At 37.3% G+C, this 18,803-nt stretch overlaps 1 protein-coding gene across 1 annotated transcript in view; it reads left to right on the forward strand.

Moving 5' to 3' along the window:
• Positions 1 to 2,709: 2,709 nt before the first annotated feature.
• Positions 2,710 to 18,803, forward strand: part of LOC142378842 (complement C3-like) — a 29,392-nt gene continuing 13,298 nt past the window's right edge. The window contains exons 1-21 of the mRNA XM_075463768.1: positions 2,710 to 2,804; positions 6,298 to 6,496; positions 6,856 to 7,018; positions 7,382 to 7,476; positions 7,900 to 7,988; positions 8,095 to 8,177; positions 8,259 to 8,349; positions 8,447 to 8,549; positions 8,846 to 8,966; positions 9,678 to 9,793; positions 10,009 to 10,152; positions 10,458 to 10,557; positions 10,674 to 10,768; positions 10,883 to 11,074; positions 11,162 to 11,317; positions 11,967 to 12,096; positions 13,942 to 14,010; positions 16,680 to 16,877; positions 17,001 to 17,115; positions 17,216 to 17,304; positions 18,372 to 18,511. Of these exons, the coding sequence (XP_075319883.1) occupies positions 2,710 to 2,804; positions 6,298 to 6,496; positions 6,856 to 7,018; positions 7,382 to 7,476; positions 7,900 to 7,988; positions 8,095 to 8,177; positions 8,259 to 8,349; positions 8,447 to 8,549; positions 8,846 to 8,966; positions 9,678 to 9,793; positions 10,009 to 10,152; positions 10,458 to 10,557; positions 10,674 to 10,768; positions 10,883 to 11,074; positions 11,162 to 11,317; positions 11,967 to 12,096; positions 13,942 to 14,010; positions 16,680 to 16,877; positions 17,001 to 17,115; positions 17,216 to 17,304; positions 18,372 to 18,511 (2,583 nt within the window). The remainder of the gene's footprint in view (positions 2,805 to 6,297; positions 6,497 to 6,855; positions 7,019 to 7,381; positions 7,477 to 7,899; positions 7,989 to 8,094; positions 8,178 to 8,258; positions 8,350 to 8,446; positions 8,550 to 8,845; positions 8,967 to 9,677; positions 9,794 to 10,008; positions 10,153 to 10,457; positions 10,558 to 10,673; positions 10,769 to 10,882; positions 11,075 to 11,161; positions 11,318 to 11,966; positions 12,097 to 13,941; positions 14,011 to 16,679; positions 16,878 to 17,000; positions 17,116 to 17,215; positions 17,305 to 18,371; positions 18,512 to 18,803) is intronic.

The raw sequence follows: 18,803 nt of genomic DNA on the forward strand, positions 1-18,803 counted from the left end.
GGCTGGATATCACGGTTCAAATGACCCCAGGTTGAATCTACTCCGGAGTATCACTTTAAGATAGTAGTGTTTGCAACATAAGTATTTGCTATGTCAGTGAAATTTCCAGTAACCTGGTCTACAGATGATACCTTTTGCCAGCCAATGTAAACAGTGTCCAGGACTATGATGAAAAGATATATTGATTGAACACTGGACTTTAGTCAAGGTAATTAATGTGTCACCAATTATTTGTACACTGAAGCTAAAGAAAAATCTAGAAATTTGGCTTTCTGTTATTTTCAACTTTACCAAACTTGGTAAACAGAAATGTTGACAAACTCAAACAACATTTGTGGTAAACTGCATAAACTACTCAATTGCATTAAAAACTCTGGCATTCACATTTGTGAATCAAATTTCAAGAGTTTCAGTGTGTTGAGGATCATATCTGTCAGGGGAATGATTTAGTTGGAGCATGATATTCATTGAATCAACAGCTTACCTTTTAGAGTCGCTTCAGTACATAAGTGGATTTTATCAGACTTGTTCCACCGGCCAGCTTTAACTTTATGTACTTCACTACACTTATACCTTTTAGACAAAGTTTCAATTTGAACCTCCCCACTTGTAACTGCTTTCTATAGAGGTGTTGAATTTCTTTCTGGAAGTCTATTCTTTCTCTCTTTTCTCTCTTTCTGATTGTTTCTCATTTTGCCTATAATTAATTTGTTAATGGAAAAGTATAAATAAAAGTTGCAAATTTTGTTGTAGACCACCTTTGTATTTCATGTCTGTCAAATTAGTATTAACAGTGTACAGATATGTATAAATAATAACTTTGAATTTTATTTACAACTTAGTATGTTGAGCCACTCATTCCTCCAACAAGTCTTGTCTCTTCTGCAGATATATTAAGGGATTTAAACATCCTTAAAAATGGTACATTTATTAATTTAGGGATGACAGAAGATGATGTGATAAAAATAATAGAAATTATGAAAGCCCTCCAGCTTTTATGCAAGTGAGCCTTCCTTGTAAGGAGCTCTCAGGAGAGGCAACATGGATGGATACTCTTTACTAAATTTTACTGAAAAATACTTGATTTACTCCTAAAGGGAAATAATGTTATAGCAGTATAGATTATTAGAGAAACAATATGCAATTACAGAAAGGGAAAAATAAAATCAAAATGAAATATACAAAGAAACAATTAAATTACAAATAAATCCCAAGATTAGTGCTATCCCCAGCCTAATTGTTTAATGTGTGGCTTAAAATACTTTTACCTGAAACAGCTTGAATAAACAGATACACTGCAACTGCCAGACTGGTGTGCTCCAGCTGTGCTGATATCTCGGCTGAACGCTTGGCAAGATGTAACTTACATGAGAATGTAAGTCGTATAGTTTATCAATGTTGCTAACATAGTCGACAGCTGGAAAGACATGGTAATATTTGCTGTCACCAGTGTGACACCACTGCTACGTTTCTCATGATTTTTAACTGTTTTAACCATGCTTGGCTGTATGGATAACAACGCATTTGATGTGTTGTGACAGACTCAGAATGCAGATTTATTTTGGATGTACCTGGATTTTAAGGATATAATTGTGCTGAGGTATTATTCAGTATCTAATTGGTAGCATGTTTCTCTTTACTTAAAGAAACACAAGAACAGTAGATATTGGTAAAGTAATGAGAAACTACTGAGGGATTATTGTTTCACTTAGCACATATTGAAAGTGGGACAGAAAACGGTGACGGAGTCTGCAAGCCAGACCTTTTGCTTTACTCGAGGGAGAAATAAAATCTTTGTCAAATTTTGCAGTGGCTTAGGCATGCTTTTTTTACAGATGATTATCCACTTCTTATAAATTTATGATTCACGAATATAGTATCTAACGGGTAGTTCAAAGTACCTGTTAGATTATATAATCCTGGATTAGGAGTTATAAGGAAAGTGATGATAACAAAGGCCTTAACTATCAGGCATTTCATCATTCACTCTTTCTAAGTGATGATGCTTTATTTTGTGCACTTTACTCTAAAATGTTACTGATAATACCAATTTAAATCCCTCTCGGGTGACATAGAGTAAAACAAATGTTTTTATTTTAATTGAATGGTTTTAGAATCTTGATCATTCTTGATAAATCGTGATTTTTTTTAATTATTATTACGGTGCTGTGATTTGCTGGCGACATGTCAAGGGTGTAACTCACCTCTCGTCCAATGGGATTTTTCTTTTTCATTATAAACATTTTATTTTATTCTGTGGTTCTTTTGTGCTGAGACTTATTGCATGTGTTCTTATGTTATTGTTTGATTAACTTTTACTGCAATCAGTGCATAATTTCTGGCTTTCCCTGTATAAATTAGATTTTTGGTAAAAGGTTATGATTTAGTTACATGAAATAGAATAACAACTAAATACAAATTATTAAGCGAACATAAAAAAACTGAGGCAGGTTTATAGTTTTTAGGAGTTTTTATACACTGTGACATTGGCACTTTTACCTCCTCACACCAGTAACGAACAGAAAGAAGGATTAAAGCAAGAAAGTATAGTTTTTATGTATCAATCGGAACTCGTCTATTTCCCAGAAAGAGATCGAAAACATTGTGAGGCTTGCTTTTGATTGGATGTGATCGGAGGCATAGGAGGAGCAAGCCACTGCATGTAGATAAAAGAGTGTCACAGAGCGAAGTTCTACACTAACAGCAGATATGGATTCAGGTAGGAGGATGACTTGGATCCCGCTGCTGCTGGCAGCCTTGGTGGTATTTTTCTCTGAGAATTCTGCAGGTGTTGGAGCTCCAATGTAAGTGGCCTGACTCTTCTGAAGTGATTTTATGTTAAAAATGACAGAACCTTGATCCTATGCTAATAAATGATCAGTTTTCTGATACATTTCTGGCTGTTATGCTAGTTTTGCAAAAGATATGATGATGATAATAAAAGTCAGTATCAGTGCTACTGTGATTTTTATTTTAAAAGCACATTTAAAACAATGTGAATGAATGAAAATGTTGCACACAGTAAGAGGCAGGGTACCCTGGATGGGTCGCCAGACCCTCACAGGGCCACATGGAGACAAACAAGACAAACAACCATCTATGCTCACCCTCACTCCTAGCGACAACTTAAGAATCACCAATTGACCTAACATGCAATGTTTTTGGGCAGTGGGAGGAAACCGGAGTACCTGGAGAGAACCCACACATACACAGGGAGAACATGCAAACTCTCCAGCTGGTATTTGAACCACAAGGCCTCTTGCTGTGAGGTGACAGTGTTAACCACTACACCACCTAAGGTGAAATCAGTAAAGAAACAGACTAAAACATATTTATATGATATTCTAGTGGTTTTCAAGGTCTGAACGGTTCTCATAGTATTAGTATAGTATGAGCAGCAACTGCAAATGCAAAATCACCTCGATTTTTATATTTTGATTTCAAATATCTAACAGCATGTGATAAGACAACCTCGCCTGTCTTGAGTATAATGATGCAATGAAGTCAATAATGAAGTCAGACTACCGAGAGCCTTAAAAACCAGCAATAAAGTCTATGAGAAGTGAGTCTATATGAGAAGACAATAGCCACTTTCGGACTGTAGGAACCTTTGGCAGTTCCGATAACCTTTTAATCCGCGGGGCCGTTTTCTCCCGTGTTCGGACATACAGGAACTCGGGGCTTTCTCCCTTAGTTCTTATAACCATTTCAGCTCCTTCTCTGAGGTTGGGTCTTTTCATGGTTCTATAGAACGCATCTGACGTAGGTGTTTGGTGGTCGGTAGCTAAGCCCCATGTCATGCTATCACAGCTGAAATGTTTCATCATACCACACAGACAGAACCGGCGGGTGTTTAATAAGTTAAACTTACACGTTGTCTCCTTTGTCTGCGGCGCTCTGCTCTCCTTTCTTCCTTCATGAAATGAAAAAGTATCGTCTCCTGACTCTCTCTGTGTGCTCTTCCAGCCTCGATATTAGACGCCTGATGTGATCGTCCATGATTAATATCACCATCATGCAGACCATGAACACGGTGGCCTCCCCGCTCTCCATATTAGCTTCTTTGTGGTGTTTTTTCTTCTCTCCATAATTTTACCGGTTTTGTTTTGTTTTGTTGTTGAATGTGGCGCTAAACGGCTAACGTAACACGTCACTGACGCAGACGGCTGCGCGCAGCGCAAAGTCCCGACCTGGTCCCGACTCATGTGCGAATGCAGACTGAAACAGCTCCGCTGGGGAAGGACAGTTATCAGAACGAAATTCGAGTAGGACAGTTCTGATAACTGCGTTCTTATAACTACTCTGTCCGAAAGCGGCTAATGTAGTGAGGCCAACACCCTTGTTATAATGCCACACTGTTTTGTCCCTGTTATAAGATGAGTGGCTGGTAATAGTATAAGTTATATGATCTTATAATAATGATAATAATATTTATTATAAAAGATCATATTTCTATATATATGATAATAATAATCTTATAACTGATGATTTTTATCATCAGTTATAACTAATGATGAAGAGATGATTGATTTATACCTACATATTGGGAATCACAATATTCTTGCGAGTTGAGTTTAAAAAAAAAAAAAGCCTTTAAGAACATATTTTAAATATGTAGGAGAGAGGCTGAGTATAAGGGAAGTTTTGTGCTGCACTATATACTTTTATTTTTGATATTATACCCTACCTACAATCATTTGATAATCCTTATAAATTTACATTTTAACTTAGCAGCTTTTAACTCATAGTACATTTGGGAGTGTTAGTGTTAGTACATTCACTGAAATGAAAGATCTAAATATGTTCTTTACTCCTAGAAACAATCAATTTGTCATTCAAATGTTTGTCAAATCTATGGTCAATTTCCATGACCGAAAACCTTATTGAATACTTAGTATATGTCTCACTAAACACATTGTCTGTGAATGGACTTACATTGATATTGTTCTGTACACTCTGATAAAGATAGATGCTTTTTGCGCTGTTAGGGCCTGTCATTGTATCAAAAATGCTATGAAGAAGAGCTAAACTACATACTCATTTACAATGTGTATTTACTACGCTTTTTCCACATCAACTAAACATCAATTCAATGTCTGTGTCGTATCTATTCTAATTTAGTTTCAGCTGTAAAAAATGCGCTTTATTAAGCCAGAAAGCAAAATGTGAGCAACAATAAGTTAAACAATTTTCTGCTCGACAGTTATGGATATAGACTGAAGACTAAATGAATATTGTGGCAGTTTCTTTGGACCTTCAGTTGCCAGTAAATTTAGAATTTGCTCAGCGGTGCACCAGACACAGCAAACAGAGATCAGAACCGTTATGCAATGTTTTGTTGCCCAGTAGTCAAGCTGATAATCGGTTTCTTGCTTGTTTGTCAAGTAAAAGCTAGAGCTCATGATCTTCATTCTGTCTTATTGCTGTCCATGTCACTGTATTTTATCAAGATCTTTACTTACTCTCTTTATAAACTTCAGGAATAAGGAGCTTTCAACAGATAATTTCAGTCTGCTGATGTGAGTCTTAATGGAATACTACGTATCATTATGTTGGAACATGCAACATTTCAAACTTGGCCCCTTTTCCCCTTAATTTGGGGATTTTCAAAGAAGTTTTTAAGGAAGTAAGTGAAGGTCAGGCAGTCAGAGAACAAATACTTAAATTAGGAAAATGTAGATATCCAACAATCAGGATTTCTTTGATAAGTATGCAGCAACATCAGTAAAATAAAACTTGATTTCCTTCTCAAAGCATGTTCACAGGCCAAAGGAAGTGCTGCGTAAATTAGTGAATAGTCAGATCCCCGTTTCAAATTATACTCACTCTGCACTCCAGTTTGCTCATTAGGAGTGTGTTTTCACTGCATGTTGTTTGACCCAGGACCCTGCATTCGCTTGATGGTTTCATGTTAGAGTGAATGAAATGAATCAGAAATGTATCAATCAGCTGTTTTGACACATATGGATATACCGAAGAATTCTTGGAATTTTATCAAACACAAAACCACTGCCCCTTATTTTGTTACAGCTGTGTTTCATCATCATACAGACCTTTGATAAGTAATTAAACTTATTAGGATTTTGTACATCTGATAATTCATTTTTACAATCTCTGTGGAGTGAAGGCCTCGTGTACACCATGTGATCTTTGATGCTCCCAAAGGGGGTGTTCAAAGGTAGATTCTGCTTATTATACTTTTATAGCCCATAAAAAAAAGGATATATATTATAAGGGCTTCATAGCTAAGTTCTCTATGTATTAGCTGTACTACTAACAATGTGTTATTTTTTTCAGGGAAGTGATGTCTGCCCCCAGCTTGCTGCGAGTAGGATCAAATGAAAACATTTTTGTTGAGATTCAAGACTGTCAGCGACAAGACAGCTTTGATGTTCAAATCTATGTGAAGAACCATCCAACCAAAAACACAGTTTTGAGCTCCACAACTGTGACCCTCAGTAAGGCAGGCAATTACCAGGGTTTGGGAAGACTCAAGGTAAGTGCATTGTTGAACTTGCTAATACATTATTTAATTCAGCCAACTTCCTGTTTTTATTAGAATCTTTTTTTTTCTGCCTGTGCCAAAGTTCAGTTAGATAGAGGGAGGCATGCAGAAACAAAATGATAAAAAGCTTATAAGTGGGGAACTTTAGCTCTTCTTTTTTTATGCTCCACCTGCTTTACCTGTTGTGACCTCTTTTTTTTTTTATTTGGACATTGGCCTTATTTGATTTGCATGGCCCCTAATTTGAAAATCAGGAGGACGTTAGAGAAAGGAGAGACACAAGTTAAATAAAAGATATAAGCCTTTCATTTCACTCGCATTTTTCAATTTACAGTGTCTTTTTTTTTTAGCTCTCTGCGGCAAACTTAAATAACGATCCCAAGGTGAAGCAGTATGTTACTCTTCAAGCACAGTTTCCTGGTCGACTGCTGGAGAAAGTTGTGTTAGTCTCATTCCAGCTTGGCTACATTTTCATCCAGACTGACAAGACCATCTATACTCCCAACAGTGAAGGTGAGTCCAGTACTATGTTACTCCTGAAAAGACTAAACTTTTCTGAAGAATTTTTGACTTGATAGTATGTAATAGCCGGGACATACCGGAGTTTAAAGCGTAACAGCCTCTTAATGAACCAAAAGATGTAAAAGCAACATTGGATGTGAGACTTTTGCAATTGCCAGATGTTGCATTTATGAAACCTGTCCTGGGGATTTAATGGGATCCACAACCTACTTGCTATATCAAAAGTAAACAAGATAGTGATGTCAAATATGTTAAAGATTTATTAAAAGACACATACTAGGCCCAATGAGGCCCAAAAGCAGTTGAAAGTGGATAATAACTAAACCAACTTGTATATTTCTGTGTGTCTCACAGTCCGTTACAGGGTTTTTGCTCTCAGGCCTAATATGGAGCCAGTGGAAAGTGCAAATGTACCCGAAACAGAATCTTCAGTTGTCATTGAAATTATGGTATTGTACTGGATTTTTTATAAATTTATAAATGATACAATTTGCTTTATATTTATAGTGAGTGCTAAAACATTCCAGAAATAAATATGATCACAATATATTGAACTTGGAGGTGTAAATAACACACTTAGGACATCCGTCAAGCACAGAAATCTTTAAAAAGCTGCCTATGTTACCATGTCCATCCAACTAAGTGGAAAAAAATAAATCAATATGCAACACGTATGCATTCTAGCACGAGAATTTTGTTAAAAGGAAATTAATAAATCGAATGAATTTAAATGAAAGAAAGTCAATAAGTCAATCTCACACACACAGTTACATGAAAATAATTGTTTCACTGCAAGATTTAGAAATGTAACTTCAAGTTTCCTGTAGAAATACAAAAATTGGTGATTTAAAATGTTTGATTTGTTTTTTCAGACCCCTGGTGGAATTGTAGTAGAATCTCAAACTGTCTCACTGACTTCAGGGATGAAAGCTGCAACTTATACAATTCCTGACATTGTCAGGTGAGGTATTTCCAAACTTGTGGCGGTCTCTGAAACATATGGAGCTGTACCTTTTATGCCCATCGGCAGGGTATCTAACTTGTGTACTTTTTGTATGTGTGTGTAGTATGGGCCAGTGGAAGGTGGTGGCAAAGTTCCAAAGTAACCCACAACAGAGTTTTTTTGCCGAGTTTGAAGTCAAAGAATATGGTGAGTCTCAAACTTTTAAAACAATGAAGTCTTCCCTCATTAAGTGATTGTAAATGGCATTAAATATGCATTATTTCACAGTACTTCCCAGTTTTGAGGTTAAATTGTCAGTCCAGGGTCCCCCTTTCTTCTATGTGGACAGCGACCAGCTTACAGTCAACATCAAAGCTACGTAAGTGAATATTTTCCTTTTGTGGATTAAAGACCAAGCCTAATTTATTAGTCTGATTTTTCCTGATTGCAAGTTGACTATTTTGTGATTGTTTTAGGTATGTGTTTGGTAAAAAGGTGGATGGGACAGCCTATGTGGTATTTGGGATTATCGATAAAAGTGTCAAAAAGGGCATTCCAAGTTCTCTTCAGAGAGTCGCGGTGAGCACTTAGTCATACTTTTCCTTAACCTCTGTCAGTCTGCCAGCTGCTTGTTTTATTTAACTTATTTAGCTCACTCCTATCCTATTTTTATCCATTCAAAAATAAAGACATTGAAACATCTTCAATGTTGTTGGTGTTTTTCAGCTCCCTGCAACTGTAGTAATTTAGCTAATTTGATAAAGATTTTTTTTTTTTTTCCTGTATCAGTTAAGGTTAAACCTTGTCTTAAATAATCAATACATATTCAGAAAAATCCATTAATTGCCCTTTTTTATTGCACAATATTTCATTAGGTCGTAAATGGTCAAGGGACAGTCACATTGAGGAAGGAGGACATCATTCAGACCTTCCCAAACATCAATGAACTGGAGGAGAGCTCCATTTATGTAGCTGTCAGTGTACTGACTCAGAGTGGTAAGAAAAAGTGTGTTCTCCTCTTCTGGGCACATTGTGTTGAGATGCAAATGATTCTTTAATAGCATCTCAAAACATTTGTTAAGATTCTGTTACTAAGATACATGAGTAGAAATCTTGCCAAAACACCAAACAAAGTATGAGCAAATAAAAAGCAGGTCGGTGTAAGCAGACATAATTTATTCTACAATGACATAAGAGAGGTACAGAGTCTGGATCCATATTGGAATCAGTGGCACAGTTCAGTGACATACTGTAAGTCTAACCTTACTATCCGTGAATCAGTATCTGACAGTGATGCTGCTACTGGATCAGATCAGTCCCAACCCATTGCTTCTCTGAAGCCAACATTCCCCTTATTTCAGATAATACATTTTCAATTCTTGTGAACAGACTGCTTTTATCTCAGACCCTTCGTCTATTATTAGATGTGGAGAACTTCAAAGCAGGTTTGTTGTGTTGACAGTCATTGTTTTGTGCACATCAATTAATACAATTTAAAAGATAACTTATCAGTCAGAATAATGGAAGTAATTTTACTCACAATCTAGGCAAATGTACCGTCAAAATTAAAATAAAGAAGCCATGGCTTTGGTGGTTATAAGTGGCAGACTGATGGAAATAGGGATTTTTAATACTTTCCATATACATTTTGTAGATGTTGAAGTTAGGAAGGATGTTGAACTGTTAATGAAATACTGTCACAAACAGGAGGTGAAATGGTGGAGTCAGAGTTGAGAGGCATCCAGATCGTCTCATCACCCTACAAGATCATGTTCAAGAAAACGGCCAAATACTTCAAACCAGGAATGTCCTTTGATCTCATGGTGAAACAGTCATTTTTATCCACATAGAATTACAGTATAATTCATAAAAAAGGAAATGGTTAATGTTTTTTGGAATATATCACAGTCCTGTTTATCCATTTAGTAGTCCTTTTTATTCTGTAGGTTGAAAACACTTCTAAAACATGGTTTAATAAGAAAGTAGATATTGTTTAATAGCTCTATTGTCCTTTTCTTTTTTTATTCTTTGATGGCAGGTTGAAGTTTCTAATCCTGATGGCACTCCAGCAAAAGGTGTTATTGTGGTGGTTGAACCTGGAAAAGTTCAGGTCACTACAGGTGGAAATGGCCTCGCCAAGGCTACCATCAATCCTAAGGAAAAGTCAATACTGAAAATTACAGTATGCTTTATTTGATGTTATCTTTTAGAAATGTTTTTACATCAATATAGACTTTTTTCTTTCTCCTATTGTCATCAACTGCTCTTTGTTTATCTTTGTATTTTTCACTTGGACAGATCTTTCACAACTTTTTATATTAGTGTGCGTGTGCCTCACAATGTACATTTCTGATTAGAGTGACATTTCAAAACTGGAACAGTGAAACTCTTTTCAGCAGAAGACATCAATTGAACACATTTTTCGACCTATCAATATTCAAGCATTACTAATACAACATCATATCAACTTTGTGCCTGTACTTACAGGTAAAAACCAGTCAGCCTGGCATTCCATCTGACAGACAAGCATCTGCTTTTATGGAGGCTCAACCTTATCAATCCAATAGCCAAACGTACCTACACATAAGTAAGTAATATTCTGAAAAAATATCATGTTGTGAATTATTGTGAATTATTGGTGACTAATTATAGTAACTAATACCAGACTTAAGGTCAAATACTAACTTAGAAACATAATTGTAGGCGCGGATACACTTGACGTGGAAATGGGAGGAAGCATGAGAGTCACCCTCTTCCTCAACAAACCAGAAAGTTTGAAAAGTGATATCACATTCCTGGTGAGTGATGTTTTGAAGATGCTTGTGTGCTTGTTTGGGGAAAGACGGTAATGAGCTTTGTTGCGTTTGTGCCAATGGGCAAAAAAGTACTGATGATTAAATCTTTTTCTCCAGATACTGAGCAGAGGTCAAGTGATGCGATCTTACCGATTTGAGAACAATGCCCTAAACCAGATATCCCAGATGATTGAATTTACCAAGGACATGCTGCCATCGTTCCGCATTTTAGCTTACTACCACACAAGTGGTGGTGAACTGGTATCAGACTCTGTTTGGGTCAATGTAGACGACATTTGCATGGGAACGGTGAGAGACACACCACTGATGTGTGTTAAAAGATGATGTTGTAGGCATTTGTATAATTTCATTTTCTTTTCTTCATTCCTCCTTTAGTTGAAGCTGGAGGTAATGGGAAGTGCTTCATCCTATGAACCTCGCAGGTCATTCAAACTAAAGATTACAGGAGATACTGGAGCAACAGTGGGATTGGTGGCAGTTGACAAAAGTGTCTACGTATTAAACGACAAGAATCAGCTGACACAGAAAAAGGCAAGTTCTTTGTATTGTCTCTGAAAATGATTTATACTGGGTGAAGATGAAGTCTGTGTGAAGAATTAACAAACACATGTAACCTTTTTACCACAGGAAAATGAGATTTTAATCACCAAGCACACTTTAGATAGCTTTCAAATATTTGGGTGCAGATTTACAACTCTGTCAGCAGCCAAAAGTAACCGTAGCAAATGATGAAACAGGTGAAACATGTTTAATGAAAAATCACAAAAGCCACTGGAATATATTGTCCATTTACAACTTCAGACCAACTTCTTTACAGTAGATTAGTAAACTCACTGGACATCCTACCATCATTAGCTTGCAGTACACCACTTTTACATTTCTTTGTTAAATAAATTTCCAAATAGTTATGTGCGCTAAAGTTGGTTAAATCTGGGTCAAAAGTTAAAGTTTTCCAGATAACTTGAATGCACCTGGCCTTTGTATCATCATCTTGATGGCAATTCATGTAAATGCAGAGCAATAACACAGCACAAGCTGGCCATGAGACTTTACTGCACATCAATGGCGTAAATGTATTTTTTCTGTGTTAATAAAGGGTCACTGAGTAATCCTCATAACCCCAAATATAATCACTCTATGAGCGTAGTGAGTGTATGTTGACTGACTTCACTCTGCTTAGATTTGGGAGACGGTGGAGAAATACGACCCAGGCTGCACAGCAGGTGGAGGGGAAAACAACATGAAAGTGTTTTACGATGCAGGGCTTCTGTTGGAGACGAGCAACCTCGGTGGGACCCCTGACAGAACAGGTGACACTACTTATGTCTTAAATCTTTTATTTTTGAATAATTCCAAAAAATAGATAGATACAAAAATACTTTGTATACATATAAATTAATAAAAAAAAAACTTCTTTGCAGACAATATGAACCAAAGATATTTCATAAATTGTCCCATTTACTCAATTTAACTTATCAATACATATCAATTTGTAAATGCATTTCAGGTGTGCAACACATTCCAAAAGATTTTGAGATGGGGTAGTTTAGAACTAGTATTATATGCATTACTATAATACTAGTACTATATTTTCAAGAAAATGTGTTTTGCTAAGGAGGGAAAGGTGACCATTTTCAGCTTCCCTAAAAATCCATCGATCTTGAATGAGTGATCACTGTTTATTTTTCCTGGCCAGCAACAAAATTGCAAAAAGGTTTTGATTTGTTCGCCACACTTCACAATTCAATTCAATTCATTTTTATTTATATAGCGCCAAATGCAACAAATGTCATCTCAAGGCACTTAAATAATAAAGTCCAATTTAAGCCAATTGGAATTCAATTAATTGTAATCATAATTATTTATAAAATAATCCAATTCGTTCATATAGAGCCAATTCAAAAACAATTTCCTAGCTAAGGAAACCAACAGATTGTACCGAAACTTGTCTTCAGTCCAATCTCCCGTCCTGAGCGTGCCTGAGGCGACTGTGGAAAGGAACGACTCCCTTTTTAACAGGAGAAACCTCTGGCAGAACCAGACTCAGGAAGGGGAGCCATCTGCCTCGACCAGCTGGAGTTTGAGAGGACAGAAAAAGGGGGGGGGGGGGGGGGGGGGGGGGGCACTGTAACACCATTTAAAGGTGGGGTAGGGGATCTTTTTCTGGAACATTTTTTTACATATTGCTTGAAATACTCTTCACACCCACATTGCAACCAATTAATTAAAAGTTTTGACACAAATATGAAAAGTTTTAGTGGCCTCTAGAACGTACAATCTTGGAAAAACAGTATCCAGTATTGGATTCTGATGCCGTCTATCAAACTGCAATCTGCTTCTCTCTCCCCCCTCTGATTTATCATTGTCTAAATCATCATTAAAAATGTCCAGTCCTAAATCTCTTGAACATATAAATGGTGAAAAGGCAGCTCAGGGGGCTAATGGTATTTTGTGTTGATCAGAATTTCATGATTTACTGACAGGATAACCAAAAGTATCCATTTGCTGCTCTGACTACTGCTCACTATAGTTTGCATTTACCACCGCCAATGCACTTCACTTATTATATTCAAAGAAAGGAGGAGTATGTAAGCATCATTACTTCTTCTTGGTCTTGAAGGAGATGTTCTCTGCCTTAGTTGACACTTTACCACACTTCCTACAACTGCACCTATTAACATGGAAATACCAAAAAAATAATGCCGAGGAACTGACAGTCAGCATAGTCTGTGATGTTGCAAAGTTGTAGGCAATAAGCATTATCCAAGCAGAAATGTTCAGCTGTAAACTATGTTGTGGCGGTTTGGCATGCTGCTCATACTCATTCTGGATATTTCATGTTCACTTTAAACCATTAATGGAATCTAGAGTATATTCAAGGTGAAATTGGCAAGGGTGCAAGCCTAGGTTGGACTCCTATGATTTACGATCAGATGACACTGCATCAAGAACTGTCATTCATCAATGCCTGATGTAACCACATAAGCAAATCATTGCTGTAGGAAGCCTTTGTTAAGCCCTTTGATAGGTTCAGAAACAAGGACATTTTTGTTTCTACTCTGTCAATATTACCACTCTTTTATTTTAACAATAGAATGGCATGCCGTTATACTTGCAGGATTCTGTTAAACTAATTTATCCCTTTGCTTTTCCAGTTTCTGAGTGTCCTACTTCCAGGAGAAGGAAACGAGCCAGCACCATAATGGACGTCAGAACCAGCTTATGTAAGAATCATAGCTCAAATAATCCAATAACCACTCATTCACTCATTCAACTTCTGCATTACAGTTCAGGTCTTCATAATTGTTTGTAGGATGACTAACTGAAAACATGAGTAGAAACCTAAACTAGGGATGTTTTTTAAATCATTACAGATATTGCAGTTCTGAGCTGTCATGACCATGTGTTGGCCAGATTTTTTAGTCAGAAATGTACAGTTCAGAGGAGCTGAAGAGCAGAACACAAAATCCAACCTTCATAGATCAAAGCATTGATAAATTTGACCTCCTTTAGCAGTATTCCCATCAATTTCAGTGGGCTATAACAAATGAATATAAGTTTGTGCAAGCCAATTTGTGTGAAGGCAGAAGCCCCTTCATTAACTTTTTTTTTTCTTTTACCTTTTTGAAAATAGGGCTGTGTAATGAACACTGAGACTAATTTGTTATGATGTATTGTTGGGCAAGTTTGGCCCTATTGTAATCATTAGTCTTTGTGTGAAGCAGTACAACCATAACCATAATTTTGTGTAGAACATAGGGCTGTGCACATAACCTTTTGGAGTGCCAGTGTTCATCAATATTAGATGAGGTGAGATCTCAAAATATTACAGTTTGCGGCCTGTCAGTGAGAAAATCTATCAGATAGTCATAGACCATAGGGTTAAATCTAATGTTGATCAGTTTGTCAGCAAGTTTACGTGGAAGGATCTAAGTGTCCTTATTTTTCAGAGGTCCGTTTCATGTAGCAGGTTTAGTGAAAACTCTGAGTTGGTTAACCCTGAAATGAGGGAAACCCTGAGTTTTCCGTTTCACAAAGGGAGGTAACTCAACCCCGAGAAAGAGGGGTAACTCTAGCCTGTTTCACAAAGAGAGGTAACTTAACCTCATGGTCAGTTACCGGAGTAACAGACTCTCTGAACCTAACCTGGTCGGGACCAGGTTTTCTTCAAGAAACCTTGAGTTTCTCTCCGTCTCCGCCCTCTTTCAGACACACACGCCATTTGATTTCCTCATTCATTCAGTCAGCAGAGCGAGTTCTTCTACTTCTAGAAGTCCATTAGGCACAGTAGGAGGCGACTTTTTTTCACAAACATGTCCTTTTGACAACGATCCCGTGGATGAAGGTGCAGCATTATTGCGCAGAGAAATAAATATTCGTCGGAGATGGTTATCAGACCGCGCATAGATTTTTGCATTTACAGACAATTATCTTTTTGAGCGGCACCATCAGAATGTGTTGGGACAAAAGAAAAAAAAGACATAAAAGACAAATAAATATTTGTATGAATAGGCTTAAAAAAGACATATATAGGCCTATTATATTTTATAAAGGCACTTGTGTCTTGGGGGTGGATTCCCTCCGGGGACTCCCTCAGCCACTGGCCTCCCGTTAGAGGTGGCGGTGCTGGGCACGGGTGCACCCGTTTTACGGGCATCTGCCTTCTTTCTGTTGGCTCAGTAGAAGTCTGTGTTAGTTTAAATAGGCTTAATTATTTAACAGAACATGATATAGATGATGACTCTAAATTGTCCTTCGGAGTGACTGTGAGTGTGTATTGGTTGTTTGTCTCGTTTGTCTCTATGTGGCCCTGTGATGGACTGGCGGCCTGTCCAGGGTGGACCCCGTCTCTTGCCCATTGACCGCCTGGGATAGGCTCCAGCCCCCCCGCGACCCGACTGACGGATTCAGCGGTGTATAGATAATGGATGGATGGATGGTATAGATGAGAAGACATAGTTTATGTGTGTGAAAACAGCATTATGTCGGGACTCAAATAACTGCACAGTCAAATAGCCACTTAATATTCATGTTACAGTGTAAAACATGATCAAAATGAGATACCTCCATGCCGAGGTCTCACCTGTTTGAACAATGTTTTTATATTTCATCTTAAACTGCTGCCAAGAGCGCTTCTCCCCTGCGTGATTGCACCTAAATGAAATAAATGAATGGGCTACCATTCAAGTAGTTTCCCTGTAATATTATTGTGATTGCAAAGGACTACATTTAAACTTACACTTTTGCAGCTGCAGCGGTGTTGCACTTATTTCTAAAAACGTATTGAAACTCGCCGCATGAGCGCATTAAGATTTCCAATTCGAGGTTGGTGAAAAACGTAGCCCCCCCTCTTCCCCGTTGCCAAGGCGACTCGTCGAATCGGGGCTCCATTGATGCTGGCTTTTTAAAGTTGTGGTGCACGCGCTAAACTCAAGGTGAACTTACTCAGAGTTGATTAACCTCACTTAAATCAGCGTTTGTGGAACCGAAAACTCAGAGTTTTCTATCTCAGAGTAGATCAACTCAGAGATCAGGAATAGACTCAGAGTTGGTTGAACCTGCTACGTGAAACGGACCCCAGGTGGTAGAGGACCCTTGGCAATAACAACATCTTTGTTTTTATTATTATCTTATTAATTCATCCAAACAAGCCATTAGGAACAAATCCTTGTTTAGATTGATGGCTTGGCAAAAACTCCCACCACCAGCGAACAGTACAGTCACAATAAGCATAGTACACACTGCAAAGAACACAGCAACATAGCATGTATAAACATGCATTAGACAGAAGTAAACACTGGAAATATCAGTGAGTTAGAAAGAACTGCATGTGTCATGTGAATGCCTATAAGCACATTTTCTCTCTTTTTTTCTCAACCATTTTTCTTGTCAGTAAGTCAATTTCAAGAAAAAGAAGAAAAAGAATGCTGTTTGGATGGTATGCGGGAGGTCCCTGTTTCATACGACTGTCAGAGACGCAGTGAATACATTGAGAATAATTTGAAATGCAGCAAGGCCTTTCTACACTGCTGTGAGGAGATGACAAAACATCGAGATGATCACAAGAAGGAAGTCCTTCATCTAGCCCGCAGTAAGAGATGGGTACAGACTGAAGGATGGGGGGTAGCTGCGTTCCATTTGTCATTGTGTATTAAAAAAAAAAGGGAAATTAAGCCAATCATGAAAAGTATTAATCTTTTGATGACTTTCTCAGGCGAAAGAGATGACGGATACACTGACAGGAATGAAATCACTACTCGTACTAATTTTCCTGAAAGCTGGTATTGGACTGATGTTTCACTTACTTGCCCGCCAACTAATAAGGGCTGGTAAGGACGGCAATAGAAAACAATACAAGGAAAAAAATATTGCCATCACAAAAGTTTCTCTGAAAGTAATTTTGTGTATAAAAATGTTTTTCTTTTTTAGTAAAATCGCATCACTTGAGCGAACTGTTCCTTTGCCGGACTCAATCACAACCTGGCAGATGACTGGCATTAGCCTGTCACAAACTCACAGTAAGAACTCTTTTTCTTACTTACTTTAGTTTTTCAGCTTCTTAACAATAATCAAAGTGGAGTGATTTTTACTTTTGCGTAGGTAATGGCAATGTTTAAAGTTCCTCTCTTTCTCGACCCTTCATTGCACATACCGTATATGCCCTTCTCAGTTATTACACTGTCTTGAGAGGAACATTTTACACTAGTATTTACATACAGTATTGCGATACACTTAATATATAGGTATAAACTATGCATATGTACTATCATAACATCAGTTGTAATACTAAAGTTACCTTCTGCTAACCAGTGTCACCAGTTTACATTTGTTTGCTTCTTTCCTACAACCTCTGCTCTTGTATACTGTATTGTACAAGTGAAGACATAATAAAGCCGTTTCCTGCTTCTGTTACGAGACGGCTCAATGAGTCACGAATAGTGGCTGGAATAAAACCTTACATGCTACATGACTACATGCTAATCAGCAGTCTCTGATTTAAAATGTCATCTGATAAAATTCCCTTTGAAAAAGTCTGTGTTTGGATATTGGTTATATTTACATATGATGTGACTCTTTACATGAACTGATAGTTCACAAAAACAGCATACATTTTCAGCTGCTTTATCAATTGCGGGTTTTGTTTAGCCAAATGCAATGTGTGTGTTAGCTTGATATGAAATTTTATTGTAAATTGACATTCTGTTAAGGGAAATGTTTCAAGTGTTTTGTGTGGCGCTGCAGCGTCTCTTCTGACAAACAGTATTGACGGCACATACAGTGTCCTCAGGTAAAATAAACCTGACAACAACTACATTGTAACAGTAGAGTAATTAAACCCTCGTGGTGATAACAGTGATTGTTAAATAAACTTAAACACATATAAAAGTGATTTTTTTTTTAATCTAATTCCATATTCTGCTGCTGTTTTTACACTGCCACTGCATGCTTAGCATGATAATATGAACTGTTATTGCAATAAAATATTTTGTTGTGAGAAAATTAGAAACTGAGGACTGTAGTAAAAACACAGTACTTTGTGTACTATCAGACATTTAGTTTTCTTTTTTTATATTTTCTGTTTAAGGCATCTGTGTGGCCAAGCCACTGGAAGTCATTGTCTGGAAGCCATTCTTCATTGATCTCAGGCTACCATATGCTGCTGTCCAAGGAGAGCAACTGGAAGTCAAAGCAATTCTCCACAACTACGATTTAGAGACTATCACTGTGAGTCATTCAGTAATATTTTTTTTCTAATTTGTTGCTTGTGTACAACAATCTCTCAGGATTTATCTGGCTTTTTAAAAAAATGTAGGGGACAATAGTTGATGGAATTCACAGAGATATTGTAGTTAGTGAGTGGTGAGATTCTCCTTGTTAGATACCACATTTGGTGTTTAGTTGTGCAATTGGCTTGGAATTGGTCTCCAGGATGTCTTCCACATTCCCATTGAGTTCCTGATGAAGGCTCTTATTGTCCTGTTGATGTTGTAGAGCTCCTAGCATTTCAGTATCCGTG

This window comes from Odontesthes bonariensis, chromosome 4 (genome assembly GCF_027942865.1).
Source record: "Odontesthes bonariensis isolate fOdoBon6 chromosome 4, fOdoBon6.hap1, whole genome shotgun sequence".
NCBI lineage: Eukaryota > Metazoa > Chordata > Actinopteri > Atheriniformes > Atherinopsidae > Odontesthes > Odontesthes bonariensis.